The 24,796-nt window shown below is 51.3% G+C and overlaps 6 protein-coding genes across 6 annotated transcripts; 4 read left to right on the top strand and 2 right to left on the bottom strand.

Moving 5' to 3' along the window:
• Positions 1 to 1,592: 1,592 nt before the first annotated feature.
• Positions 1,593 to 4,096, top strand: VOLCADRAFT_98580 (uncharacterized protein; the record flags this gene model as incomplete). Its single annotated transcript, XM_002957480.1, has 2 exons — positions 1,593 to 2,189; positions 3,986 to 4,096. 2 exons carry the CDS (start codon positions 1,593 to 1,595, stop codon positions 4,094 to 4,096), a joined length of 708 nt encoding a protein of 235 aa, XP_002957526.1.
• A 584-nt stretch (positions 4,097 to 4,680) lies between these two features.
• VOLCADRAFT_107700 (uncharacterized protein) lies at positions 4,681 to 7,234 on the top strand (the record flags this gene model as incomplete). Its single annotated transcript, XM_002957479.1, has 4 exons — positions 4,681 to 4,881; positions 5,181 to 5,298; positions 6,188 to 6,272; positions 6,523 to 7,234. 4 exons carry the CDS (start codon positions 4,681 to 4,683, stop codon positions 7,232 to 7,234), a joined length of 1,116 nt encoding a protein of 371 aa, XP_002957525.1.
• A 3,722-nt stretch (positions 7,235 to 10,956) lies between these two features.
• On the bottom strand, positions 10,957 to 11,800 carry VOLCADRAFT_107699 (uncharacterized protein; the record flags this gene model as incomplete). The annotated part of the gene is made up of 2 exons (XM_002957440.1): positions 11,440 to 11,800; positions 10,957 to 10,996 (listed from the first exon to the last, which is right to left on the bottom strand). Exons 1-2 carry the CDS (start codon positions 11,772 to 11,774, stop codon positions 10,957 to 10,959), a joined length of 375 nt encoding a protein of 124 aa, XP_002957486.1. The 5' UTR covers positions 11,775 to 11,800.
• Positions 11,801 to 12,417: 617 nt separating this feature from the next.
• VOLCADRAFT_98577 (uncharacterized protein) lies at positions 12,418 to 15,655 on the top strand (the record flags this gene model as incomplete). Its single annotated transcript, XM_002957478.1, has 5 exons — positions 12,418 to 12,435; positions 12,843 to 12,911; positions 14,642 to 14,784; positions 15,131 to 15,399; positions 15,486 to 15,655. The coding sequence occupies 5 exons, from the start codon at positions 12,418 to 12,420 to the stop codon at positions 15,653 to 15,655; spliced, it is 669 nt and encodes a 222-aa protein (XP_002957524.1).
• A 2,007-nt stretch (positions 15,656 to 17,662) lies between these two features.
• VOLCADRAFT_98576 (uncharacterized protein) lies at positions 17,663 to 19,216 on the bottom strand (the record flags this gene model as incomplete). The annotated part of the gene is made up of 5 exons (XM_002957439.1): positions 17,663 to 17,784; positions 18,018 to 18,296; positions 18,479 to 18,627; positions 18,805 to 18,963; positions 19,209 to 19,216. 5 exons carry the CDS (start codon positions 19,214 to 19,216, stop codon positions 17,663 to 17,665), a joined length of 717 nt encoding a protein of 238 aa, XP_002957485.1.
• An 890-nt stretch (positions 19,217 to 20,106) lies between these two features.
• On the top strand, positions 20,107 to 24,392 carry VOLCADRAFT_107698 (uncharacterized protein; the record flags this gene model as incomplete). The annotated part of the gene is made up of 6 exons (XM_002957477.1): positions 20,107 to 20,127; positions 20,365 to 20,480; positions 21,418 to 21,802; positions 22,343 to 22,402; positions 23,006 to 23,136; positions 23,666 to 24,392. 6 exons carry the CDS (start codon positions 20,107 to 20,109, stop codon positions 24,129 to 24,131), a joined length of 1,179 nt encoding a protein of 392 aa, XP_002957523.1. The 3' UTR covers positions 24,132 to 24,392.
• Between the last annotated feature and the right edge of the window lie 404 nt (positions 24,393 to 24,796).

Genomic DNA, 24,796 nt, shown 5'->3' with positions numbered 1-24,796 from the left:
TGCGGGGAGTGGAGGCTTTAGCGGTGTTATTGACAGCGAGCTGCTTAGATGGCATCGCTGTCGGGGCGGTTATAGTGTAATCACGATGCAACAGCTGAGGGCATGACGTATGCACCTTTTCCGATTCGTGGACTGCGGGCGAACATAGTAGGGGCTGCTGTCAATGCGGAAGCTGTGCGGGTCACGATGCTTCTGGCCGCCCCGAGAAACACGAGAAACACGTCGACATCACCAGAATCAGCAGATTTCTCTCGAAGCAAAATAATATATGTCACTAGGAAGGCGAGCGTAAGCGCAAATGCAACGCAAGCGGTTATCTTTTACGGCCATTTCAGCCCAATGCTCAAATTAAGCTGTGTAATCGAATTCTTAAATTGTGGTAACGAAGCAAACAAGCATTGGAAGATGCGGTGCGATTACGGTTGACTCAGCTACCATGGAAGCACGCGACTTTTAGCCAACTCACCCTGGCTAATGGAAGGCGCCCACTACCGATGAGGTAGCTTTACATTTAAAGTCTGGCATGTCTGCCACGATTATTGAATTTGCTTGGTGCTACGGTGGTTGGTTCCGCGGTTTGCACCTGTAAGACTCCGTCAATCACCGCGTCTAATAGGCTTTTAGCTGCTTTAGTGATAGCACTAGTGTTGGAGACTTGCAGCTTTGTCTCCTGACAACAACGGTGATTGCAGTTAGCGCGGGCAACGCTTACTGCCTTTTCACAGTAGTAGCCAGCACAACAACAAATAAAATTGCTTATGGTATTCGCAGCAGTCCTTCGGCTGCCCATAAGCCTTTTGGTTCGCTTGGATATACTTGGAAAAACGACAGTAAACGTAATGAAGAGTTCGCCAAAGAATTCGTTAATGCTTTGAGGCGATTTGATGATTCTTATGTAAGTGATTGGAATGTTCAGAAATGTGATTCTTATTAAAAATGGTTAAAATGTTTGAATATGTGTACATGTAGACTTCAAGATACGGTGCAACCCGCTCCAGGGAACCACTCGCGTGTAGGCAGCAGACAGCCTGCAACAGGCTTGTGTAATTCAACAGGCTATAGCCATGCAACTTGCAATTCAGCAAGGCTCCTACTTCAGTATCCCGCTTCTCGCATGGTTGCCAGTGCGGCAAAGCAATGGGAATCTTACTGCAAAATTATGGAGCATCAGCAAAAATACCAGTTCAACTGCTGCTACCATTGCTGATACCCCTTTATGCGGACCTTGTAACGTTGCGTACGCTAGGAGCTGCTGAAATCCCTGTACCGGGGCATACGTTATTAGTGGAGCTACGCAATTGCACTGATATTTTACTTGCCAATGTAACATACGATCCCTATAACTACGTCGGTGTGGGTGAGGTGCGGCGTATCAGTAACACGCAGCAAGGCGTACACATGAGCGGTAAGGGCCAAGCATAACTGTGCATTACGTGGTTGACCCGCAGTTGTAATTACTGCTGCGTGCGTTAGGTTGTGATATATACTGTGCATTCAATGTTTTTGCGCGTTCAGGATACTTCGACAAGTCCCCTTGGTCAGCAGACGGCTCCAAATTACTTTTTCAAAGTATACCATTTTACGACAAAGGAATGTCAGTACTCGACGCTTTGCAGATTGGTGTGATGGACTTTGACAGCAAGCGGCCAAGGCTAGAGTTCCTGGTTAATACCACTGCGTGGAATCATCAGCAAGGGACTATGTTGCAATGGCTTGGATGGTCGAATTCCATGATCATTTACAATGACCGCGTCGCATCCAATAAGTTCGTTGGTATAGTGTACGACATCATGCAGCGTAGGCAAGTGGCTACATTGCCGATGCCTTTTTATAGCATCAATTTCAATGGTACAGTCGCGGTGTCTTTAAATTTTGCACGGCTTTACGTTACCCGGCGGGACTATGGTTACGCTGTGGACAGCCCCACGCAAGAGCTGGAAAGGAACAACACTTGCCCCGATAATGATGGCGTCTGGCTCATGGAGGGCATCCAGGACCCTGCTAACGTGAAGCCGCGACTGCTCGTGAGCATACGCCAAGTGTTTGACTTTGTGGCAAGGTCGGACCTTGTGGACCCCATCACACGGCAGAAATATGCCAGCAGCTTCACAGGTTTGGACACCAATGCTGTACGGACAGAGTGCCGGCACTGGTTCAACCATGCACAGTTAAACCGCGAGGGCACAAAGGTGCGTGCTATCACATACACGGTACGAGTAGCTAATTGGGCAAGGGAAAGCTGGGTTCTGGCTGTGCATTTGGATGGATGGAGGATTGGGGCTGGCGAATAAGGGTATGGTATGGAACTGTCAGGTTGCTGGGTGAAGAATGAGGGCTTGCATGTCTAATTTGTACCGGGCGGGGGAGTGGAACACACCAGGGTTCCAGTGGAGTGATGCCACCGTCATACCGTCTGCTGGGCACAGGGAAAATAGAGTTTGACCACATAATTACCACCATCGCCTGCGCTCCCAAGCATGACATTTCCCCTCTCTATGCCATGGTGTTCAAATATGCATCTTCGGTCGCATGCTTGAAAGGGTTAAGCTGCCAGCCTACCAGAGGTCCCATTCATTTTGGGTTGAAATTGCTATAAGGTAGATGGCAGGCACGGCTGGTGTGACTGTAAGCACCCAAGGCCGAACCCTTCAGAGGGGAGGAATGTAGTAGCTCTGCATAGTACGGCACACAAGTTTTCGATAAATACGCGCTAAGGCGCTTCGCTAGCATCTATAGGCCTTTTCAGTGGCCGGCTGTAGTAGCTGGTACACAGTACGGCTCTACAAATACGCGCGAAGCGCGACGCCCAGCATCTCGAGAGGCCTTTCCAGCGGCCGGCTGCTACATTTGGCACAGAGACCTCGTGAAAATTTACGATCCTGAAGTCGTCGGTTCAAATCACGCTTGGTGGAATATCGGGTTTAGCGATTCAGTGAGTGATAATCGCACAAAATATAAATGTAGCCGAACCGACTGGACTGTCTCTGTGCCTGAGAAATCTGAAGCCGGCTAGGCACATGTGAACCCGGCATATGGCGTGACGTGGACTGGTCACCCACTGCCCGAGGGTAGGAGAAGGTAGGCACTGGCTGGTGGTATACGTGGCCGTAAAGGGCCCGAGACGGATCCCTTCAAAGGGGGGGGATGCAGTAGCTGGTACACAGTACGGCTCTACAAATACGCGCGAAGCGCGACCACCAGCATCTCGAGAGGCCTTTTTAGCGGCCAGCTACTACACCGGCTACTGCAGCAGGTGTGCTGTAGTAGTAGGTATTACAGCGATGGTCACACGGCATACCGTAGTGCTTTTGATAACCCTTGAAATGGAGGCGGCCCAAAAATTGCTTGGAGTTTTGCGGTGATACTAACAATTGGAGAACGTATGTTTTGACATGACTTCGCAAGTGTGTTTTTACGATTGGTGAAGGCAACAGTGCATGCTTGCTGTACCGTGCCAGTTCAGTTTCCTCCTGTTCAACCGGCCCCAGCTTCCGACTGCAAATACATCCAGCCTGGAAACCCCATACAGCACACCTGATAACAACATAGTGGATGCACACCGGGCGCACATGTAATCCAAGGACCTTTGACTGCCCATAAACGAAAGACTAGAGAATCGAAACACTAAAAATGCGTCACGTGTTGCGCCAAAAGCGTGCTAAATGCAAGGTGTAAGTAATTAAGACTGTCAGGTCACGAAAATTGCGCCATTGCGGTTGCAGCGAGTGTAGCCTCGGCCTGAGCTTGGCGTGTGCTGACAGGCGGCGGGAAGAGGACGTTCTCAACCTGCATCCGCAAGATTATGGCCTCACGCTGGAGCTCACGCTCAAAGCAGGCCAGTCTTGTGTCAGGCATTGAGGATAATGTCCGGGTTCTCCCCATATTAGCAAAAAGCCTGCCTTAGGAAGGAAGGGTTGTGTGGCTTCAGCCTTGACGTGCTCAGGCTGACCATGGTGTCATTTGGCGCGATGTACTGCTTTTCCAGCTGGCGGACGAAGAATGTGACCGTGTCACGCTTGATGCAGTCCTCAACGGCTTCTGGACGCCAACATCACAACGCTGCAGCTTAGATGTGCAGTTCGCTGGATGCACTTGAGAAGGGCGCCAGGCACCTTGCTCTTGAGGAAGTCCTACAAGTGGATAAGGAGGAAACATGGGCAGGAACACCCTCAAATACAGTGTCAGGGCAAAATTACCCTTAAAAACATTAACCCTTAAATGTATTTTTCCAGAGGGCCCCAGAACCCCCCTAATCATGCACCTAAACTTTCAAACTTCTGCTTCTTTCCCTTCCTTTCCTCCCCTTCTCCCTTCCCCTCCCCCCCCTCCCTTCCCCTTCCTCCCCTCCGCCCTTCCCTTTCCTCTCCCCTCCTGCTCCTCATAACCATGGTAAAACTAATATTGTAACTCACCTAGGACTCCGGGGGCTCAAGCTGGCAGGTTAAGGTTTGACTGTATGAGCTTTGGACGCTTTAAAGGCCTGTCTGGCGGGTCCATCATCTAAAATCATCTAAAAACGTTGGTCGATTTTCAGTCATAGTGCGTAATTTCAGTTTGAAAAAGTACCGTGCATTGTACATTTCGTGGTGACTACTGAACACTGCCTAACGGAAATTACGGCTCACACATTGGAGGTGACATTCCGATTGTGAGTTATCAAAACTTACAGGCACTACGGTAATGCAAATTGTGGTGCAGGTTATGTTTCTCTATCGATCGGCATATTGCAGATACTGGCGTAACTTCAAGACGTTTGCCTTCACTGTGGATATCGCCACTGGGGAGCTCTGGCGTGTCCCTCTTGCACACGGATCCCATCACGACTTTGGCTGGGATGACAACCTCATTTCTTGTGACAGCACTGGATACTATTACGCCAAGGTGTGTACATCACATGTTGGTTATGAATTCGTTGCTGAATGTAGGCATGAGGGATTGGTGAACATGGTACCTGAACAATCCTCATTTGCTCATCAGGGTTCACATCCCATGGCATTTATTTTGTATATATAATCGCAATAATAGATAATGTCTGACATCCAATTGTATGCAACATGCAGTTCAAGACTTTCACAGTTCAATTGGGGCGCCCAGTGGAAGTGTCCCGTGGAGGCGATGGACACTGCAGCTTTGCGCCAACATCCACCCACTTCATCCTGTCGGACACCTACCCTCAACAGGCCATACCCGGATTCCCCGGCCCAATCCGCACCCTGTTCACCTGGGACCTCGGTATGTTTATAATTGTGTGGGATCTAGTAGGCAGCGCACTTCACATACATCAGCCAGCAGGTGGAGGTGGGTGGGGGTTATGTGCAGAGCTAGGTGCATGCTTGGCAAGCAGTGCATGCTACTGGACTTGCTGGTGGCATATCCCACGTTGCCTCATATTAGTTAACGATATCGAGTTTATCTGATATGTCCAACCCTCGTTGATGCATGACCAGAACATGAGCATCATGCCATCTGTGACAGAGCAGCATGGCGTATTAGTCTGGCACCGTTGGACCACACTCCATTCCTGGTGTTGTCAAACATCTGTTAGGCTCATGGTCAGCTTTGTCATACGCCTACCCATGGGAAGAGGCTGCTGTGTTAACCTGCAATAGGTTAAAGTTACAGGTTCCACACGAATGGGGGTCTAAAGCGGATTTGGATCCTAGTCTGCCTTATCTCCCCATCCAGTCACCCCAACATAATTCGCAGAGACAGCAATCACACAAATCCAGAATGTGAATCTATCTTGTTCCATCATCTGTGACCTCATCATAGTGTCTCAGCAATTAGTCATTATCTTATACTCATGCCCATTGTCGGGATCCCCCCAGGAATCGATCCCAGGTCCTAAAATTACTTAATGCAGTAGTGCCAGCACACCAGACAAATAGGCAACTCTACGCAGCTGGCTTTCTATGTCTGGATTCCAAGATTGAAATCCCTTCGTATAAGCATCGCATTCATACCCGTGTGGTTGCTTGGTGCTTTTGCTACCCATCCTGATGTATAGTAGCTGGCCGCCGAAATGATGTGTCGTACTGTATGACAGCTACTAATGCTAATTACAGGTGTGCAATGCCGTCTTCTGCTGGATCACGTTTCATTATGCCGCCTACTGCTTATGTCCCAATAATTCATACAAGCAGTGGCAGCTGCACGACTGCCCCGTTGTCCCCGCGTTGTACTGCAGTTCGAAATACCACGGTTATTATTGGGCACTACTCACCTGTGAAGGAGAGCAGAAACGTTGCGCAACGCGTCGATCTGCACCCTAGGTGGGCCGGTGCATGAGCAATGGGGACATGAGTTATAAATCAGCGATTAAAAGCATTTCAGGTAGCCGGGGTATGACTTGTAGGCCAGTGCTCCCACATCTATACATCCAGCCTTAGATTTCATACCCGGGGTTCGTCCCTTCGCTTTGTGCATGGGAAACAAGAATATCATGGCTTGTGTCCATCCTTAGTCCTATGCTTTCGGGCTCCCTTACGTCTTTCCAATTACAGTTTCATTTCTTGTCTGCAGGTGGTCTCGTGACGGTCGCTATGTGTGCTTCGACTCCACACATGAAGGTCTGGGGCGGCAGGTGTACGTCGCTAAGGTCTATGACAAGGCGTTAGTGCGTCCTGGTGTGGATGTGGTGGCAAGGCCCCCGCGCAAGTTCTTCATGGACCTGGGAGCACGCACAGGGGACTCTATCGAAAAGATGCTGATCAAGGCTGAGACCGATTACAGCGACTATGTCATCCACGCCTTTGAATGCAATCCAGAGAATATGCCGCTCGTTCGCTCAGGCCTTGACCGCCTGACAACCCAATACAAGCTGCACCCTGAGAATGTGGTGCTGGTGGAGGCTGCAGCTTGGATTGAAAAAGGAACCTTGTCATTCCACATGGACAGCCGAAATGTAGGTGCTGATGGCAAGCCAGGCAAGACTGGCGGCTCAGTGTTCGATTCACCTCATGCACTTGGAGATCTGGTTACGGTGCCATCTGTGGATTTCGGCGACTACTTGGAGTCTGCAGTCACATATGTGGACCATGTGGTCTGCAAAATAGATATTGAAGGAGCTGAGTATGAGCTGCTAAGCCACATGATTCGCCGGGGTAGCATCATTCTTTGTGATGTGGTCATGATTGAGTGGCACAGTCGCTTCAGGAAAGAGTGGAGGGGCTGGGATGCGGAGCTTGAGTCCATGATGAGGCAGCTGCACATACATGTTGTCAGGATTGGGTAAGAAGAGCGAGCAAACTCCTTGGGCTTTCTCACGTTTCGCAGGTTCATGCTGCAAGGTTCACTTTGCAACCTGGATCATATATAAATATGATATTTAGCCTGCCAGAGCCGTCTAGCCAGCGAAGAAAACATAACAGTGCTGCTATAGTAGCTGTCTATGACACAGCAAAGGCGTAACCCGGGATGCTCAGATAGGCCTTGCCTCGTTACACTGTCCTTCCCCTCTTCGTGCTGAGATACTTGATAGGTAATATCTTTCTCGCTCGTGCACGTGGCAGATCCTGTTTTTTCCACTCTTCATGCCCTTCCTCAGTGCACAGAAAGCGGCATCATGTCTCTCGCCTACTAGTCTAAAAGGTGCCTTGTCAGGAGATAGATATCAGACGAGGTTAGGCCTACATTTTCATGTTTCCTCCAAGTGTACCCTTATGTGATGTCTACCGCAATGTGAGTATTCTATTATTAACTGATACTAATGTATGCTATGGAGATTTCAGAGTGATGTATTGTGATGCGGGAGCTGGTGAGACCAGTGCGAGGCTTTTCTTCGGGCATTGTTGCGTGACATTGCTTGCTTGAGGGCCCCTCAAGCATGCCAATTCCGGGAATTGGGATACATCTTACTTAACGGACCGGACGTGAATCTGCCAGTGCCATTGGTGGGGCCACAGACACCATTACATAGAAGGTGGACGACGGCAGACTTAATTGACTCGAGACCCTCCGGGCAATGCACGGAGCCGAAATGTCCGGTCCGCCAGTGAAATGCGTTCAGGAGGCTTAAACCTCGCCGGCCCTATCCTGCTAAAGCTTGTACAGTCGGTGGGTCGCCGGCTTTCACAGCAGGTGAAGGGGGCTTATGACTACCGGGGGGTTTCAGCCACTTCTGGTGACACGAAATTCTTCTGGCGATTATTATGATGCATCCATCATATGGTGGCTATTGCATGGTCAACTTTTGTTTGTGTGATACCCCTTTAATGGTTCATGGCCACTGGTTCAGGCCACGTTTCTCCATATCACAGGTCGCCATGCACCTTCAGAGTGTTGGGCTGGGCAACGAATCCGGTTTTCTGTGGGTTTTCCGGTACACGGTGTGGCCGTTTGGCTGGCTTATGTTTGCGGCTTGTGTAGATGGTTGTACGTGCCTGTGATTCTTTCGGACCCCACCGCAACACAATTCATTCTATTGAACGAAGTGTCCTATGCCGGTTGGCCTTGCTCCCCTTGTGCATGTGATTAAGCTCACACTTACTGGAAATCGATCATACACCGGTTGTGCCGTACACAGGGGCCCGAGTTACAGTGAAAAGTCTGAGCATATTATATAGGCATGACTCCAACCTGTATTGCTGCGGACGCGCCATGGAATGCCATAGCCTTTGATCAGAAGGCTATGGCAATGGGGGTACTTCTAGACGACCGGATGTATGTCTTTGACGTGCTTGCAGCCATACATACATGTTGTGGAGCAGGGATCTGGCAAGGGGTTGCACACAGCATCTGCTCCCTTGTGAGCTGTGTAGCGTACGAGTACAGTGCAGCCATTAACTTTGCCTGACTTGAGTTATTGAGTTAATGCGTTATGTTCGTAGATGCATTCAGATATCATTGTGTTGCGGAATGTGCGACCATTGTGGTGTCCACTGCTGTGCCTTGCTGCGACACGACTAATCCAAATATTGATTCCCCTAACACCCCATAAAACAAATCGTGCCTAAGGAATACTTTCCTCCAGCTCTCACGCGGACTGGTCGAAAACCGACCATACGACTAAAGCGACTGCATTTCGCGCGTGTTGTCGTTCGGCTGTGGGATTGGGGTGGTAGGTTGGAGAAATCGGACTATACGGGCGAGGAAGATGTAAGCCTCTCGCCAGACCTCATGGTGCGATTGGGCATTGTATGTACGTCAATGGACGACCTGTTGTAGGTCGGGTCTGTGCCAGGGACTCAAACTATGACTCGAGCTCATGATCCATGTCGGGTCATCTCATGTGGAGCCTTGACGACATAAGAATGAACACGCATGCGCACAGGCGCGACTACAGTAATATTGATGCTAAAATGATGAGAAGGGAAATGCAGATGTCGCAGCCATAAAGCAGCAACTGAGGCAGGTGGTCAACCGAATGCTTGGATTACAACCACTGGAGCCGCCACTGGTGGACACACAAAGTAGCCGGAACCGCAACAGGCTGCGGCAGCATGCTTATGGCTGCATCAGCCGTGCCGTATAAAAGCTCCTACGGCCCGCCGAAGTGAAACAGGGCTTACACGACGTCTATTGCAAGGTTACGCAAGCCTGCAGAATCTGTGCCATGGCAACTATGCACTCGAGATCATAACCCCCCACCCAGACCCTGAACCGCAGAGTTGGGCGGCATAAGCTTTTCAAACGATGTCCAGACTACTAGTTTGAACAACTGTATGTCTGTATGTCCCAAAGATAGACGTTGAGCTTGCAACGGTGGCTGCAAAGATGCAATGGAACACGGCAGGACGAGCCACTGCTGGTAAGGATGGCAGGTATTACAGGTTCTGAGGATGTCTGCTGAACATGTTCGTGTAAGCTGCTCCCCGACGTGCACGCTGCCTTCCTCTCAGTGCGGCAAAACCCTGCTCTGGAGAATTACGCATTTCACGAAGCTACTTAAGCTCAGGCTAGATTTGCCAGTTCCGGACGAGCCAGCTGGAGCTTTCAGAGCGATGTAATTCGCCAGCACCGTGCCGGTGGCCACAGTGCTTGCGCTGGCTGGTACTTAGGCTAAATACTTGGTTAGGACCTGTCGAAACGACACGACTGTCAACTGCAACCATCGACAGGAACTAGCAACGGCATTCCGTCCTGGACCCTACGCTACAAACACTACCGGCACGCAGCACCTTGAGGGACTCGGGATATGCAGATTAACAAATACGGTGCTTACTCAAACCCAACTTCATAACACCATATCATAAACTGCAAGAGAGGCCCATCTGCGATGACAGCAGAATACTGAAATTACCTGCTCTGTCCCCCGCGGATATGCCAATGCGGCAAGTTTTCACGCCCATCTGCCAGGTCAGTGACCTGTACAAAGCCTCATGAACGACCCTACCTGACACAACGTACCACACTACAGGCTAAATATTATAAAGGCCATCGTACTCGAACACGACGAACTGCGCATTAAGGTAAAATTGGCAAGACTGTAAAAATGCAGATGTGCATGTCTCTATGATTGTGCAGATATGCGCTGCACGTGCATGGACACTCACGATTGTTTTACTGCGACAAAGCCCCTGTTGGCATTTAGCTCCGGACGCCCCTGGAGGTCCCCTCGATGCTGGATGCTTCACCGACGGCGCGCAGACAGCAAACACTTCCCACCACACATATACAATGACGCAAGGGCTAATGCAACATGCTAGGCTCTCGCTTTCCGTGCCTCGAACAAACATATTCTTCCTTTTGATCAGTTCAGGCCGCACCCAATACAACATGCGTTTACACTTCACTGCCTGCTCCAGAGGCCCTTTTGTTCCCGTCGAACTCGGCGGCCATTACTCCTCTACACACACAGCGCCAGTGTCATGCCCCGATCGACATGTAACAAATACACACACATACATACATCCACACACACGCAGGTTGGGCCCTCAGTTTCACACTCGGGTAGTGCTGGCCTACAAAGTGATGCAATACATGCGGACATACACGCAGTTCATGAACAGGCCCTGATCAGGGCCAATCACACCTGACGCCGTCGTGGCGGCAACGGCTGCAAATGAGGATCCAGTTGGAGACGGCATGACTGATTGTGGCCTCGTGTTTTGTAGGGCTGTAGCCGTACTGCTCCGCGCGTGCAGTCTCCAGGTCGAGCAAGCGGGGAGCAGCGCCCCTTAACGTCCCTCTTCCCTCGTTTGGGAAGAGTGTTTCGGCTCTCTTTTTGTCAGACCACCTGATTAGGATAGCTGATCCTGGCCAGCGTCAGCCCCTTGCTCAGGAATGATGTGGCACACACACTCATACACATGCGCACACGCGTCCACCCAAAACCTGCCGTGGGTGGAAATCCCGATGCTGTACAGTCACACATCCAGGGCAATGCTCACAGAAGCCCAGGACAGAGCCCCTGCCCACCTGCGGGGCAGCATGTACATCGCCGTCACCGCTCTTCCCCCCTGCACATCCTGCAGCGTTACTCTGTGGGCCCCCTCTCACCGCGCTGCGACCACGGCAGCTGCTGCCGCAGCCCCTGGCGGTGCTCCCGGGGGGTCCAGACCCTCCCTTCTGTGCTGTGTCTTATGCGGATGCTTCTTATCCCGAGCAATGTCCCGCGGGTTGGTCGTGACGCCTGCGCCGCCGTACACGGCAGAGGATGCAGCGGTGGCCCGCCTGACCAGGTCTCTGCACACCGGCAGTTGCCACCAGGGTGCATAGGGCCACCGGTGGTGCTCCCAGTGCATGTCGAAATGGTAGCAGGTGAGGAAGGACATCAGTGCGGGGGCGGTGGAGGAGCGGGATACCTGCCAGGGCATAGGGCCCAAGTGACCCATGGGCGGGTGGTGTGGAACATATGTGCCTGCAATGTGGATTAGGCCACATACCTCCAGTACAAAGGAGTTATGTACCGCGGACTCGTAGTGCACCTACAAGCAGGCAAACGCCACAAATGCTTTCTACACGCTTTATATAGCTTCATGTAAACTCCCATTCCTTTGATGTAGCCTTATTGCAAATGAAGTACATAGACAATCCCAAGAGCAAAGAGGTCACAGTGGCACCAACTAGGAAGAGAGCACGCAAAGCTTTTAACCTGCAAAAAACGGGCTAAAACCTGCCCTATGGCACTGATTGGGTCGGTAACCCATGGGTTACCCATCGGTTACCCACCTTCAACCCCCCGTAGCCCATTGGTAACCCCCTTGTAAGTTCCTACCCAGCAGGAGGGGTAACACGGCCCCAGGGTAACAGCCCCGCCATCAGAAGCCATTCCCCACTGCAGTACTCCAACTACAGTGTGCCCAACTACCGTTATCGCGGAGGCGATCGCACGGACCTCTGCTACCCTGTGGAATGGATACCATATAAACGTGCATCAGATGTGCATTTGCTGCAGTTCGTTCAAATGGCGCACATGTGCGTTGCAACGTTTACCGTGGCTTCTCAATTTTCCAAACTAAATCAAACACCATTCACATGACTGTAGAGGATTTTGTAAGTGGAAATGACACCTAGCAAATGGTTAGGATGTCAGTGTGCGGAGGCCAACGTGCCCCCCCCTTCCCGGAGTGCCTATGCCCCGGAGTGGAAGTTGGCTAACGAACTACGGCGAGGTCAGGAGCACCAATTGAGTTAACTTTTACTTTTCTTTATAGCTTAAATTTTGCGCAAATCGGGCATACTTTGGTAGATGGAAACTGCGACTGCCGGACAGAGGTCACACATTTACATAATGCCAAATGAACGGGCTACAGAGACTGCATAGCTAAAGAAAAGTTATTGTTTAACTAGTTTAGCAAAGAGCTTCACGCGCGGGCACCTCCGACTTCGACCTGGCCGCAGCCGCCACCGCATCGTCATAACCACCCGACTGGTCCCCGCCGTATTCCCTCCCGTACAAGCCCCATCCGGGGCCCGCGCTGCTGCGCTGCGCCGTCAGGCTGGACGTCGCTGCTGCCGCTGCCGCAGCGGTGAGGGGCGCACCTTCCTCAAATCCAGCCGGTCTAGGAGTGCGCTGTGATGTACAAGAATTGCGGGGGACTCTTTGTGGGAGGATGATGAAAGGAACAGGACGGCAGGAGTTGAACCTGCTTGCTCCAGGCGGAGTACCGCCGCGCGCCCCGATTAGGATTCGTCCCTGTGTATATATGAATTGGTGGTGCACCCATCCATCTCCGCCGGTCACCCGACAGCCCTGGTTTGCCCCGCACCAACAGCACGCCTCCCGGGTTCCCATGACCGGCAGCCTGAAAGCCATCCAGCTGCTATGCGCCCTATGACCGCCAGCCCAGCGCCTATGATCTATCTGCAATGGATTGATCCTAGACAATCCGTTTTGGGGCTCCTGGAGGCCCATAAAGCGCGGCCGGGGCACCATGCGCGCCCTTAAAGTCGATCACGCAATGTCTTCCATGTGCTATAATTCACAGCAATCCTATGCGTTTCGGTGCTTTTGGACGGGTACAAAGCGAGAAGTCCTGTTATCATCATCGGCCAGGTCGAAGTCGGAGGTGCCCGCGCGTGAAGCTCTTTGCTAAACTAGTTAAAGCAATAGCTTAGCCTTAGCTATGCAGTCTCTGCAGCCCGTTCATTTGGCATTATGTGAATGTGTGACCTCTGTCCGGCAGTCGCAGTTTCCATCTACCAAAGTATGCCCGATTTGCGCAAAATTTAAGCTATAAAGAAAAGTAAAAATTAACTCAATTGGTGCTCCTGACCTCGCCGTAGTTCGTTAGCCAACTTCCACTCCGGGGCATAGGCACTCCGGGAAAGGGGGTGGGGAGGGCCGCGGATGCGTCCGCACGTCTCTCGCCATACAAAACTCCATAGAACCATACAACCATACAACTATGGAACCATCAAAAATCGCAAATAAAAAAAACATTGCAATTGTTTTGGCGGTCAAGAGGAACGAGAGCGCGCGAATAAGCTGGCCAGGTGTAGTGGGGCCAGATAGCTTGTTTAGGTTTCCCAGAGGTGGTGTGGCGCCTCTCGTGCGGCTCTCGCTTAATTCGGTTCGCAGTCTTCTGCGCCACTACGTTGCCTAGCCAGGGGCTGGGAGAGCGTCCCGGTTGGCGTGAGTGAGGGAGTGAGGCGCGCGTGGAGGAACAGACGGACGTAGAGCCGCGCCCGCCCCCGCGGCCCGGTGCTCGTCCTTTCTCGGGGCGAGCCGCCCACAGTGTAACACCCCATCAACATTACAGCAGCATTAAAGGGAGGGACAAACAACAAACAAAAGCAATAAAGGAAAGAAAAGAAAATAGACAAACGAAGTGAAAAAATTGAAGAAGCAAAACAAAAAAATCAAGAAGCAAGAAGCGAATGCCATGTCTGTTGGCCCAAAAGGCAAACATCAAAGTCGTGGAGCGCTGTGATGACCGTAATACGCAGAGAAAGTAACAAGTACACAATGCGATCGCCCGCGTAATAGGCAGCCTTCCAAAGCCAGCAACAAACAAGAAAATGTCCAGTACCATGCAGAAATCATCATAACAAAAGAATAATAAAAATAATAACAACACAAACACAAAAATGAAGGGAACTAAGACCAAAAAACATTCGAGCGCCCTAAGAACAACCAAAAGCGCAGGACAACGTAACTGCTTAACAGCCAGATGCCATGGCTGTCAGCCCATAAGCCAGCCTTCAAGAACCGGAAAACGCATTGTTCCCGTTGCGTACAAAATTCTCGGGCGTGCAGGCAGCGATACGGCGTAAGCAACACGTCCAACTTGCAGACGACAGCATTCGTTTGTGGTTGAAAATCGGGGCGTGTGGCGACTTGGTTAGATTAGCTCCTGTGGGGAAAGGCGAGCGCGTGGCACGTTCCAGAGGAACGCCAGGGTGAGAAGTCGGGCGAGCGCGTCCGCATGCCCGTTGATGTGTCCACAATTGACCAGCTAAAATGCGCAAAAAAACAAAAACCCTAAAACCCTAACACATACAGTAAAGATGAATAAATAATAAATAATAAATATGGGTGAGATTTTGCAATTTCCTTGCGAGTTGCGAGTTGCAACTTGCGACTTGCAACTTGCGACTTGCAACTTGCGACTTACAACTTTGCAAGTTGCTAGCCGTACGCAAGATTGCACTTCGCCTCGCACCCGCAATTTGTTTTGCAACCCGCCATAGTTAAAACAGCTGAACATTCCGTCATTAACCTATATCCTTTCTGACTATGACGCAGTATGACGATGCGTCGTTTTAGCACCCTGCACCTTGCGCTGCTCGCGCACTTCGTTCTCTCACCTCCTTGGCTGATTCCATGCAAAAGCTATTATCCAGCTGCGTTTGACGTCGTCACCATAGCCCTCAAGCCAACATGTGTCAACCGTCAAATGATTACGTCCGTGAACACTTTTATGCTGCCCAAGCCGAGGAGCATCCATGTCGTAGCTGCACGCGGCTGCGGTGTATTCCGAACCTTTGCTGAAAACGTCGTCTGTTATCTTGTATGTGAGGCGCAGATTGATTCCGTTAATAGCGCTCCGGTGACTAGTTTGTTTGTGCGCAGGAAGACACCCTTGTACCGCACATGACAGCTGAGGCCGTATCTGAATGGCTTGGTGGTCGGTTCCAGGTCCGGTCGGAAACGGACGCGAAGCACATAAAGCGGAGGAGCACTTGGTACTTCCAGCAGTTTTTGAAGCTTGCGGTCGCGACCCACATCCCGGGGCTTGCCGACTACTTCCTCATTTTCGACAGTGAGTAGCGGCCAGTAGCTAGTCGCCGCAGTATATAAGAGATACTTAAAGCCCGCCTCATCCTCTATTTATCGCTCAAGAGATCCATCAATAAGCGCGTTCGTTCTGCCTCGCGCCCGCTCATCCATTTTCTTGCTTTGGTTTGACCCAGCCAATTACCTAATCAGCTGTCGGTAAAAAATGTTTCGTGACGGTTATGAACCTGCCCAAGCCGACTACTCTCCAACGCTATTTATTATTACTTGTTTATCTATGAGCCCGGGGACTCTTCTAACCTCAAAACATCGTGGGTTTCTGGTGAAGCAGCTGGCTGCGTTTCTTGCGGCTTCCTAAGGCGACCGGCCGGATGGTGGCTGCTGTGGCTGGCTTACCGTGCAAGACGTGCGTGAATTGGAATTGTAGTGTACACCCCGCAGTCTGGAGGAAAGGCGGTGCCAGTGCGTTTGTAGAAGTGTAACACGGGGTTTGGAAGCAATGGTCGTGAACTAACGGCTGTGTCAGGGGCGTATGTTTGTTAAGTAAAGCCAAAGGAAATGTGCTGGGCGCGTCCAATCACCTCAAAAGGGCAGCATTATAAGCGGTGCACATCGATCTGCAGAATGGAATAGGTGTTGTTACAAGGTGATGCAGGACATGTTAATACGACGTCATGCGAGCAAGTGAATTAGCGCACTGCACGCAGGACGTCGTGCTCACGGAGCATTAGAAGCAGCTGCAGCTATATGCGGATTGCAACAGCAAATGACGTCCTGCATTTTGTGCAGTTTGTCACCTTGTTCAGATGGCCCAACTCACGCCAAAGTCGCAGTACAAACACGGCCTAGTAGGGGAAAAAGGTTGCACCTTAGCCTTGTCGTCGGCCATACAGTTCTGACCTCGGTGCACTATACGGCAGGATATGCAGTTAGCTGCCGAATGTTCGCCGGCCTCCTGGGCTCCTGAACGTAAGGGTCTGTGCTGCATGCAAGTCGAGGCAAATGTGTATATGGCAGCGTACAGCTAACGCGCCAAGAAATCATCCACAGGTTGTCTAAAGTGGGTCGCACCATGCATCGACAAGTTATGACGTGTTATATCACGTCTTTTTTGGAAAAGAACTGATCGGTGGATCTTAGGATCCCGTGATACCTAAGACACTACACCCCGCAACATTGCCGATGCAAGTTCCGGCTGTGAGAACACGCATAACGATGCAGATGTGTCCAGGGTTCTTCACCCCGATTCGGGCCCGAACTTTTTCGAGATATTTCCGTTTTGCCCGAAAGGAAAATTAGTGCGCCCCGGAGCATTCCGAACGGATTTTGGGCCTTTTAGAGCATTTTTTCGGGGACCCCACCGAAGCATTTTGAAAGCTTTTTCGGAGAAAACCGAACGATATGTCAGCGTAAATTTGCATGTTTTCGGGCGCAGACGGGCCTGGAAACCGGGCTTGCCGTATAAGGCCCGCTTGGTCACCAGTAAAACAACAAGTACAAATGTGCATTGCGGCTGTTTCGCAGCTGTATCGCAGACATTTTCATACATCTAAGCATATGCATAGTTAAACATGCCCTAGTCAACTGATGATGAGCGCCCAATCAAGGTGCCCCGCATCTCCCTCGGGATTCGCGGCTTCGGCAAGCTCGAACCGCCTGTTTGCCTTCGATGTCAGCGAACTTGACGTTTTTTAGAAAGAGTTTTCAGTTATGAAGTCTAAGATGGCCTTGCTTTGGGTAAAATCCTTGCTGAAATACTTCTCCCTGGAGCTATGTTCCAAAATAAAGTCACCTGTTAGTTCAGCCGTCCTAGCATATAACGATAGAATCCAGCTAAATTTTACCCCGAAAACCGCTTCAGACAGTTTCGGGGTACCCGAAAACACTCTCCGGCTGACAGGAAAATTATCGGGGAGGGCCCCGAAAGGTTATTCAGAGGGTTTCGGACACGGCCGAAATTTTTGGGTACCCTGGTGAAGAACCCTGGATGTGTCCCGTAATTACATCTTGTTCTTGATCCATATCATGCGGGTGGTGCTGTCAGTGAGGCGTGCATGCAGTGCTGGACATGCACGTGGCGCGCATGATGTTGTAGCCGTGAGGTCCCATGGCATGGAATTTGTCAATGTAGTACACCTCCATGATGTCGGCACACTCCTGCTCTGGCAGGACATGAGTAGAGCCAACCGGAAGTGCTGTTGGAAGGGCTGGTATGTTGCAGCGTCTGGTTGCATGCGCTTGGGTGGGGACCGGGCATGGGTGCTGAAGCGTCGATGGGGATTGACGGATTGGCCCGCATACACACGGCCGTTGTCGATGCACGTGACTGCGTTTAGTCACGTGCTTGCAGCTGCACTTTTGCCGTGGGTGGTGGTGGGGGGGGGATCTTCTGCACCATCAGATGGTGACCTTGGGCGTTTTGGCGGTGGGGAAGGCAGCTGTTTGCCATCCGCCTTGGTCTTTGTCACCGCTTCCAGGACTGACATGGCGAATTCCTGGGACAAGTCAAGGACTTCGGCAGCGTGCATGCTGAAGTCGTAGATAAGCTGAATGCCTGTTTCGGCCTGCAGGGAGCCCGCAGACGTGATCCACAGCCTTATAACATCAGAGTACAGTGCAGTGTGGAACTCTGGCATTTCGCCGTCGTGGATGCGCTTGATGGTGTAGAGGACGGCTGCAGAAGGTGCGGACGTGATGTAGGTAAAGATCGTGCGATAGTGGGATGTGCCGATGTGTGAAGCATGGCCATGGGTGGTGGTGTGCAGTCACCTAAATGGCACGACGTGCAGCAGAGTCCTGAAAGCACCAACAAGTGTAGCTGGGTGACAGACTATCGTACAACGTGCGACAACGTACTGGTGGCGGGCTTGGAGCCATAAGTTGCCTCAAATGTCACGTGGTGCTGCCTTCCTCGCTCCAGCTCGGTGTTTAACTGCACGTTGGTGTAGTTCACAAAGCGTGCGGCCTCGTCATGCAGGCAGAAGCTGGAAAGCAGGAGTTTTTGCCTGCATGAGGAATTGGTGCGGGCCAAACAGCGGACGAGGTCATCTTGTATGGAGATAAGCTTTGGAGTGGAAAGTAGTGCCAGGTGGACTTATGATCATGGGCAAGAGCATCGTCCATGGAGACTTTGCCGCATGCCTGGGAACGTGCTGTAAGCATAAAGACGGGGTGGCACGTACTTGTATGTCAATGGTTTTGAACTGCTGCTGCCGATTCCGCTTGGTATGGCCTTTTCGCGGGCACCACCGGTAGGTGAAGCGCTCTTCATTTGCACCCATAAGATGTAAATGTCCGTGGGCGGGCCCGGTGATGATTCGGAGTGTGTGGATGTCGAAGCACTGGTGTGTGGTGACAGCGTCAGGGATGCTGTTGTAACACCAGGCAAAGAGTACTCAGGGAGATGCCAAGGGAGCTGAACCCTTCTTACATTCCTCCCCCCTCGAGCGGACGTCCTCAGGCGGCCCCAGGCATATCCCGTAGGGTTTAGGTTGTTTGAGATCCCGTAGGATTATAAGTTAGTTTGTTATTGTGGCATTTCGTCAGTCCCCGTCCACCTGACTGTGCTGGTAGACTTCTCGCCCACCTGGGCATCCACCTATGGGGTAAGAGGATGCTGCAACATGCCTGGTGTGCAAAATTTCATAACCGGATTCGATCCGGAGAGTTCCCACCTCCTAGCTATTCGCACCAATGTGATACCAGGCAAAGAGTACTCAGGGAGATGCCAAGGGAGCTGAACCTTCTTACACCTATCGCGTGGGCGCCTGCGGGCGTAACTTGGGTGCCATTTGTACATTTGTATAAGACGTTGAACGCTCAGCAAAGACCATAAGCGACCAGAAGTGCTGAGTATGAATGCGGCTGGGTCTGCGCTGGCGGATTTTGCTGCTGTGGTGGCGCTGCCTCGCCTGTTGGCGCTGTCACTGGCGCCCGAGCTGCATCAGACCCACCACACCCACAGGTGCTAAGCCTTGCGTGGCAGCACGGAGGTTGATACAATCTTAAGTGCAGCACCATGCTGGGCGGCATCTATGCTGGGATTCAGAGCCTGGCCAAGCTCTGAACGTCAAAACGTGTCTGTTCTGTCCCCTGAACGATGTAGCACACTGCGAGGTCACATCTGTGCCACATTGCTATACAGGCTGCAACGATCGCTGCATGAGGGCGTGGTGAAACACACATGACAAGCAATGGACAAGCAAGGTACTAGCAAGGTACTAGCAAGGTACTAGCAAGGTACTAGCAAGGTACTGGCAAGGTACTAGCCTTTCTTACTAGCTAAGGAGCGGAAACCCCCACTAAAACACGCGGTAATGATCTTATAGCGCATTGTACTAAGAGGAATTCACGAAGTGCGCAGCAAATAACATGAGTAGCCTATAGGCCTATAGGCCTATGTCCATAGTCCAGGGCAACGGAGGGGGTTACCCTGGGCCCGTGTTACCCCTCCCGCTGGGTAGGAACTTACAAGGGGGTTACCAATGGGCTACCGGGGGTTGAAGGTGGGTAATCCATGGGTTACCCATGGGTTACTGACCCAATCAGTGCCTTAGGGAACTGAGGTTTTGTGTCCAGTGAAGATAGTACGGCCTGGCTAAGTTTCTGAATAAGGCCTACAGTACTTCAGCACACAATTATAACATAGAACAAGCCAGGTGGCTGGCAGAGGTTAAGGCCTAACTTCTGTTTCTGAAGGACCTGGGCTCAAATCCACCTTCTGACCCCACGGTGTGTGAGAGGTGATGAAATGGGAGATGGTCCCCCAATGTGTGGTCAGCACAGGGTGTACCTCGCGAGCGGACCGGAAATGGAGTTGTGGCGCCGTAGATCCGCTAGTTTTGGATGGATGTTTGTGGTGAGCTGCCGAACCCAAAGAGTACATTCTGAAGTCGGATGGGGTGATCGGACTAGGGTGCCCCTCTAGCAGGGGAGACCAGGGAAATGCCTCGGGAAGGAGGCCACTAGTGAAGCTGTACCACCCTGTAACAACGTCAACAACAAGCCGGTTCCGGCCCAGTTGCCACCCACCGGCCCAGTTACTGGGCCAGTAAGATTACCGGATCAACCATTAGCCAGTAATCGTCCGCGGTTCCCGTAACCATCGTTGGTAACCAGGCATGGCCACACGACAGCTATTGCCATAAATTGCCATTAAGGTTGAATTGACATGATGATGTAGTACAGCTGTACATGTGCACTATGGCATACCTAACCTAGCCTGTTTAACCTGAGTGGCAGGCAGTGTTGATTACTAGATAGATTGATAAGGTGACATGGCTGGGTGACAGGGGTGACAGATATGCACGTATGGCCTCGATGGGTTAGATGTAATTACATGTTTACCTTGAGATCAAGACAGCCACTCTGATCACCAGCCTACCTGACCATCAACCCAACTGACCATTAACCCAACTGACTGTTAACCCAACTGACTGGTTAACGTGTTTTTAACGATCGTTAATCGGTCGGTTCGGTTAGCGAACCCCGGCAGTGTTGGAAACGGTCGGTAACCGACGTGTTTATGCCGCACTAGTGTGTGTGGGAGGCGTTCCTAGGTGCTGCACTTGACCCCTTGGGTCCACTGTAACAATCGCATTCTGCTTTATCAGCCTGCCCACGCAAAAGTCGCCTACCATATGTGGGCATCATCCCCTAAAGGGGAACCAAAGTTCACTTAAAATTGATGGACTTCCGAGTGGATCCATTTCTTGCGGCCGCCGGCTTGCAGGTGATATGATCGCTCTTCGCCCGCTGACATGGTTCCTTCCCCTGGACTCTTCTGAAACTGGCAGCACTATGGATAACAATAATGACTCCCCAACCGACTTATCACAATCGCGATTACCATTATCGTCATCATCATCGTTATCGAAGCCCTACCCAGCTGTCCGCCCTGTACCTGGCAAGAGTGAGGAGGGCTGCGTCAACCCACATCCATTCCGCATGCTTGTCAATGTCGGGGGCTTCCTACCAAAATATGGCTATATGTACACGTACGCGCATCTGACGGGCAGACAGATTATCTACGGGCACGACAACAAGAGTCTAGTCACGCATAGCACCTTGGTGTACAAGCCGTACATGGCGGAGTTCTTGGCCAATATCACGTACGACACGTACACGGGCATACCTCATGGCTGGGCTCTGTCCATTGCAGACGCTGTCAGCAAGCTACGGGTGGGTGTACCGAGCTCATGATCTGGGTTGGTTGTGTCTGGGGCGGGATCTTGCCTTGCCTAGTAGTGACGCTGTGGGTGAGGATGCTGGGCCGTTGTCATCTATCTGAAGTTCCGGACATGCATTCCGGATTCTGCATCTGGCCTGAATGTGGAGCTAGACCTGGATCTGCATCTGGATCTAGATCTGGATCAGGTGGATTGGTGCTGAATATGGGGTTATGAGCTATGTCGAGTTCTGTCGGCGGTGTAGAGTTCGTATCTTCTTATCTATGTAATCCATCAGTGGGATCCAGCTAGCAGCGGCACGCTAGGTAATAACGCAAGACAAGGCGAGGGCTAGTTGCTTTAGAATCGTAATATTTTGCGTTGTATCCATCGATTCCCACTTCTTACTGAACTTAATTTTTCAACTCCCCCATCTGCAAACACCTCGTGCATGCATGTATGTGTGTATTTTGTATGTACGTATGTGTTGTAAAATTAATTAGCAAGTAGTCCAAGTGCGTGCGTATGGATGTGTGTATGGATGTGTGTACAGGACATCGGCGAGGTGCTTGTGGGTTTCTCGGAGTTCTGGTCGTACCTGTCATGGGTGCAGGTAGGTAGTTTGCATGTATTATGTGCGCGTGTGGGGCCACATACATACAAACATATACATACACAGAATATATGCCAGCAAGAAGCGGGAGGAATAGAGGCTGCCCACGGGCGTGGTGCAGACTTTATTCTGGCATGTATGCACCTATGTATTTACGCAACTGTGTGCAACCATGTGTCATATCATCGTGGGCTAGGGCAAGTTTATTGTTTGTATAGCAGCTGGCCTCTGCTGGAAAGGCCTCTCGAGATGCTGGCGGATCGCTTAGCGCGTAGTTGTGGTTGTTCACGGTGCCGTACGGTGTACCGGCTACCACAGTTTGTGACTGGCCAGCCCAGCCCAGCCAGCAGTGACCCTGCTAGCCAGGACCAGTCCACCCGGCTCTCCCGCTGCCAAGCCACCGGAACCGGAGCCCTGGTGCTTGTAATGGCAGTAGGAGCAGTTGCAGCAGTAGCAAGAGCAGCAGTCGCGGTTTTCATTTTTCATGATATGTAGGGTGCATTGGGTGAATTTGGCCCCATACATTTCGTACATGCCCGATCATCATTCACATGCCTGCCATCATGACCCTTGCTGCTGCCGACATTGATGCCGTACCTGCAGGACAACTACCCGTGTGTATTCCGGCAGGCGGAAGAGCGCACCTGGACCAGGACGCCCGTGCGGTTCCCGCGCTCTCTCCCCATTGCTGTCAGGGCGGATGAGCACACGTACATCAGCATATGCTGCCCCACGTACGTATGTACGGGAAAGAATGTACGACGCAATGTATCTGAAAATCTTTCCTTATGGTAGCTCACTCGGAGCATGCACACGGTTTATTTATTATGTTTTCAGTGTGTGCGGTAGGTGGTACTACATGCATCTACACGCATGCAGGCCGTGACAGCGGACTGCAAGAATGGCTGCCCCTACTAGGGACAGCCATTCCTCTCTCCGTCTAACTAACCAACCAACCAATCAGCCAATCTCGTGCACATTGCTCCCGGAATTTTAAAATGCACACGCATTGTATGTTTATGTATAACATTATGGCAGCTAGCGCTGCTGAATTAGTATTCCTGGCCGTTGTAATAGCTGGCCGATATATAGGCCTCTTGCTCAAGATGCTGGTAGAGCGCCTTATTAGCATATATTTATATCTAGACGATGTGTGCTGTACTGTACTACTGTACAGTAGTACATGTACTACATCCGCATGCATGCTATGTCATCTAATAATTTGACTCGTATCTTGACTGGTTGATGGTCCGTTTCATGCAGACCGACATATATACCTACCTACGTACCTGCTGCAGGACAGACAATATCCAGGCCACCCGCGAGCGCGGCTACTACTTCACAGGTTACGAGCTGGGTCACATGCACCACTGCAACTACAAGCATGTCGCCTTTAAAGAGGGCTACGCGGAGTGGTACCAGCCGGTCTAATGGAATGAGTAGTAGGGCAATGGATATGCACAGCAGCTGCAGAAGAGCTGATGGGTGGGCATGCAGGACGGGGCGGATGCGACCCAGCAGTAAGCAGAAGCTAGCCCGCCTGATATACATGATATACATGTATATCTTCCAGTTGGCTGGATGCAGGCCTGGCTGGCTGGCTCGCGGGATAGTGGGCAGTGGAAGAGAGTATGTGTGTATGTATGTGCCTCCGTGTGTTTATGTAAGCAAACGTTTTGCGGAGGCGTCGCAACTGCTGTTACTGCACTGCTACTTTTTTTCTTTATAACAAGTGTATCATGAGGTTTCGGAGGCGTTTTTAAGTAAGCAGCAGCAGGCTTCGTGATGACCTATAGCGTGTAGTAGCTGGCCTCTCGAGATGCTGGTCAAGTGTTTCGCGCGTATTTATAGTTGATATGTGTGCCGTACTGTGTACCAGCTACTATCACTATGACGACGGGTGATCGCGTTAACTCCGCGTTAGTTCGCGTAACGATGCGAATCTTAGCGTTAGGTGCGAATGAGCATGCTTTTGTAACGCAAAGAGCTGACGCACAACGGCTGTGGAAAAGCGGAAATCGGCCCTTCTGGCTAAATATTTTTTAATTTCGTAATTTTGGGCCGGGGCCCCAGCGCGAAGCGCCCAGGTGGGAATGCGATGGTTACAGTGGACCCCGAACGGGTCGAGTGCAGCACCCCTAGGAACGCCTCCCGCACAACACTGTGGGATTTAATCAAAAAGAACTCGGCCAGGCCGTACAAACTTCACTGGACACAAGGCCTCAGAGGAGGGTAGGATCCGGGCTGGAATTAGGGAAGAGCTCTGTCGCAGAATTGGCCTGGATTTTATTCCTGACAAAAGAATTGTTCCGTCGGGGTCTTGAATTTGTCTGGCGGGCTCACCGGAGGTATTCGAATTGCGCCATGGAGCCCCGGAATTGCGCTGGCGGATGG

The sequence above is a fragment of the Volvox carteri genome (genome assembly GCF_000143455.1).
Source record: "Volvox carteri f. nagariensis unplaced genomic scaffold VOLCAscaffold_74, whole genome shotgun sequence".
Lineage (NCBI taxonomy): Eukaryota > Viridiplantae > Chlorophyta > Chlorophyceae > Chlamydomonadales > Volvocaceae > Volvox > Volvox carteri.
Note: the sequence above shows the minus strand (reverse complement) of the source record. Positions and strands in the feature narration are given on the sequence as shown.